At 58.7% G+C, this 4,080-nt stretch overlaps 1 protein-coding gene across 1 annotated transcript in view; it reads right to left on the bottom strand.

Annotated features, from left to right (window-relative positions):
- The window catches only part of SBF1 (SET binding factor 1), a gene marked incomplete at both ends in the record, with an annotated part of 28,334 nt that overhangs the window by 1,660 nt on the left and 22,594 nt on the right, over positions 1–4,080 (bottom strand). Inside the window, 3 exons of the mRNA XM_010024080.1 lie at positions 3–125; positions 1,304–1,443; positions 3,515–3,690. Coding sequence (XP_010022382.1) covers positions 3–125; positions 1,304–1,443; positions 3,515–3,690 — 439 coding nt within the window. The remainder of the gene's footprint in view (positions 1–2; positions 126–1,303; positions 1,444–3,514; positions 3,691–4,080) is intronic.

Here is a 4,080-nt window from a genome sequence, read left to right as displayed (position 1 = left end):
GCCCAGCCCCAGGCGCTGGTAGTCCCGGCAGCAGGCCCGCTCCACCAGGTGGTTGATGGTCATCTTGTCTGAAGGTTTCATGGTAGTGGTGGGGGTCAAAGTGCTTCTGTCCATCTCTTCAGACACTGCGGAGACAAAGGGGGTCAGGGTCCGGCACGGACACCATCCCCCATGCGCTGCTGGTGGAGGTGAACGGGCTGGAGGCATCTCCCAACCCAGCAGAGACAGGACAGAGCAGGAACTCCATCCCACCACCTTCCCCTGAGATGTCCCATACGCTGCTGGAGAAAGCAGATGGGCTGGAGCATCATCCAACCCAGCAGACAGGGCAGCAGCTCCATCCCACCACCTTCACCTGAAATGGTGAAGCTCAGCTGCCCCAAAGGGCTGGGCACTGGGCTTTAGGGCAGGAGCCTTCACTTGTGAGGTTAAGAGCACAGAGAGGTCAGTTGCTGCCTGCGGACTGATGTTAGAGATTTCTTTGGTGCTTTCACATCGCTTGATATCACTGAGACATGGGGAACAGCCCAACACTGAGCGGCCAGAGCTGCTCCACCAATGGGCCTCATCTCCTCCCTTAGAGGGGAACAGCTCCAGAGAAGCTGTGGCTGCCCCATCCCTGGCAGTGTTCAAGGCCAGGTTGGACACAGGGGCTTGGAGCAACCTGCTCTAGTGGAAGGTGTCCCTGCCCGGGGCAGGGGTTGGAACTGGAGGAGCTTTAAGGTCTTTTCCAACCCAAACCAGGCTGGGATTCTATGACCTCAAAGGCACCCAAACTACCTTAATGAACAGAAGAGAAGATCCAAAATCAGCCATGTCCAGTCTGCTGGACTGGCCCCACATGAAGCAGGAGGGACAGGTCCCAACAGATACCACTCCCCACTGAAACCCTAAATCCCATCCACCACATCTTCTCTGACCAGCCTTCCCACCTAGGAGCATTGTCACCTTCCACACAGAAGGTGTCCCTTCCAGTCCTTTGTTACTCTCAGACCAGTCAAGCTCTTCTCATGTCTAACCTAAACTGGCTGCAGCTGACATCTGGGACTTCTCATCTGAAGAGCTGAGACCAAAGAACTCCCTCCTCTCCACAGTGCTCACTGAGAGTATGTTGAGTTGCTGACTGGCCACCACCACCAGGTAAGAGCTGATGGACCATCAAGAACTGGGAGAGGTGACCACAGTGACAACCCTCTGCACCAGGGAAGCTCCTGTGCCTTCTGCCCTGCAGAGTGATGGCTATGACCTGGAAGATGCTCCTGCCCCATCCAACACCCCGCGCCCTGCAGCCTCCCTTCCCAACCTGAGATCTCATCCTCGTTGTCCTCGGGGAAGTGCTGGCTGCCCCTCTGCTCCCACATGGGGGGGGTGTACTTCTTCCGTGTCACGTACTGCCGCCCGATGGTCTTCTTGGCGTTTTTCACCAGGTTTTTGGAGAGTGTCCTGGAACCAGAGAACAGGTTGAGACCCCCAGCACCACCTCACGTGGCCACAGCCCCATGGCCCCACAAGCAGCCCCCACAGGATTGAGAGACACCAACACCCAGTCACATCGAGAGCAAAGCAGAGACAGGCGCGTCCCTCACCACCGGCTACAGGCGTGGGGCTGTGGTCACTGTCACCACAGGAGGGGAGATGCCACCTCATGGCTCCCTGGCCGGGGGAGCCAGTGCCTTGGCTGTGGAGGGCACCAAGCAGGGGCAGGGCTGCAAGGTTTGCCTGTCCATGGATGGAGCTGCCAGGCTGGGCAGGAGCTCCAGCCTCCCATCCCGAGGGAAGCTTTGTCCTGGCTCTAATTCCATCACCTCCACACCGGAACTCCAGCAGGCAATGATCCAGCCCATCCCCAGAGGTTCTGGCTCCTGACAGGGGCCAGGAGACTACCAAAGGTTGGTTTTCAGCCCACCCTGGACACAGGGTGGCTTGTGGAAGGTGACCTGCTCTATGCCATGTAGGACAGGGAGAGCATGGCTGGGTCCAGCCATTCCTAAGGGCATCCCATGGAAAGAAGGAAGGGAGACCTTCCAAAATCCACAGGAGACAAGGCTGCATGGTCAGAACAGGCTCCATATGATGGAGCTCCAGAAGGCAGGAATTCCTGAAGGCAGGAATGTGTCCTGCCCACATGCAGGACCTCATGTGCATCACCACCTCAGTGAGCCCATCAGCTCAAAGGGGAACAAATGAAGGAGACGTGGGACATACATCCCACAGGGAATGGGCCATGGCCAACCAAGACAACAGCTAAACTGATGAAAGACTTCTACACATTCACCTGATCAAGACAGGGCTCAAAGTGAGACCTAGAGGTGTCTTGTTTGCCTTTGCAAAGTGGATGGTGAAGGACTCCAACTGCTCCCTACATATACCAAGGGAGGGAGAGCCTCAGGATGGAGGAAGAACGCTGTCCTGAGAATGAATGCTAAGGTTGGGAGACTGGGAAAGGGAGGACCAAGGATTGCAGATAGTGTGGACCACTGGAAGCAGCCTTGGAGGGGGGTGACAAAGCCCATCTCACAAGTTCAGATGCTTGGGAACTGGATGAGCTTTAAGGCCCCTTCCACTCCAAACCGATCTGTAATTCTATGATCTCAAAGGCACTTTGGAGACTGTGCCCAGACCTGGCAGCTCTAGAGGTCTCTGGAGGTTGTAGAGACACAGCTCCATGTCCTGGGTCCACCACAGTGCCATGGAGCCCAAGGATGGCTGATCAATGAATGGATCAACCACCTCTGAGCACGGTGCTGCCGTGGTGAGAGCACACCCTCAGACCAGACGCCTGGAAAAGGGCATTCCCAAGAGACAAGCCCCAGGCCACATGCAGAGCAGGTTAGAAGAAACCCTGGGAGCAGTGAAGGTGCAGCCAGAGCCAATGCCACCTCGCAAGCTCCCGCCCAGGCTGAAGGCATCTTACGTGCTGGGATGGCCAAGGTGCCCGAGGGACATGACCCCCACTGCCAGGCCCTGGAACATATCGGTGACCTGCTGGGAGCTGAGTCACAAACACATGGGAGAGGGGCTTAGAGCAGGGCACAGCAAGCAAGCGGAGCAGCAGCGAGCCCAGCCGTGCCTGTCCCTGCCACCGAGCACAGGAGCAGGGGCTGGCTGCAGGGCAGCACCTCCTCCAGGGCTCCACCACCACCCACAGCGCTCCCGTCCTGCAGCTCCCGTCCTGCAGCACAGCCCAGCCTGTCCCTCACACCCCTGCAGCCTCTCCCTTGGACACCTCCATGGGGCTGTGGGCTGGGGAATGGGGCAGGGCTGCCATAGAAGCGGACATCTGACTGGTTCTCTTCTGGGCGTGCAGCGTGTCCCCTGACAAGGACAAGTGGAGATCCTGCACTAGGAGAGGTCCACAAGCAGAGGTCCCAGGGACCTCCACCTCCAGCTCGGGGGTTCTGCCCCTTTCCCAAGCGAGCCCCGCTCAGCAGCTCTCTGCAGGGTGCACAGAGGAGGGAGAGGAGAAGCCCTGCCAGGGTCAGGTGCCCCTCATGCTGTGTCCCCCCCACGGTACCTGAGCGAGGGGTTCTTCTCCTTGGCCTTGGGCTGCATGGCCTGCTTGGGCGACTGGCCCACAGTGAAGGCGAAGGTGCCGCGCACGTGCTGGGGGTAGCGCAGCTTGTGCAGGTGCTTCCGGAAGATCTCGGCGCTGTCTGAGGCCACCTCCTCGTCGAAGGCGATCTTCAGCAGCTGCAGGACACCAGTGGTGGGTCAGGCTGGGAAGGGCTCTGGGAAGGGCCTGTCCCACAGCGCAGGGCACAGCTCAGGTCCCGGCAGGGAACAGCAACGGGCACGGGCCAGGCTGTGGTGCTGCACTGCTGTCCCCCTGTCCTCCTCTGTCCCATTTCCCTTCTTCCTGCACACCACTCCAGACCCAGCACTGCTGCTCCTCAGATGTTCCCAGTGCCGGTCACTGAGGCTCAGAGCACAAAAGATGGGCAGGGAGGAGCAGGCAGAGTGGTTTAGGTGCTCTCCTCCAAGCACGAGACTCTCAAGATGTAAAATGCTGAGTAGCTACTCGTGTTGTGACACCTCTCCCTCGTGTATTTCTCTCCCTCAAGACCTGCTGCAAGATCCTGC

Source organism: Nestor notabilis, unplaced genomic scaffold (genome assembly GCF_000696875.1).
Source record: "Nestor notabilis isolate BGI_N333 unplaced genomic scaffold, ASM69687v1 scaffold10431, whole genome shotgun sequence".
Taxonomy (NCBI): Eukaryota; Metazoa; Chordata; class Aves; order Psittaciformes; family Psittacidae; genus Nestor; species Nestor notabilis.
This window is presented reverse-complemented; position numbering and strand designations above follow the sequence as displayed.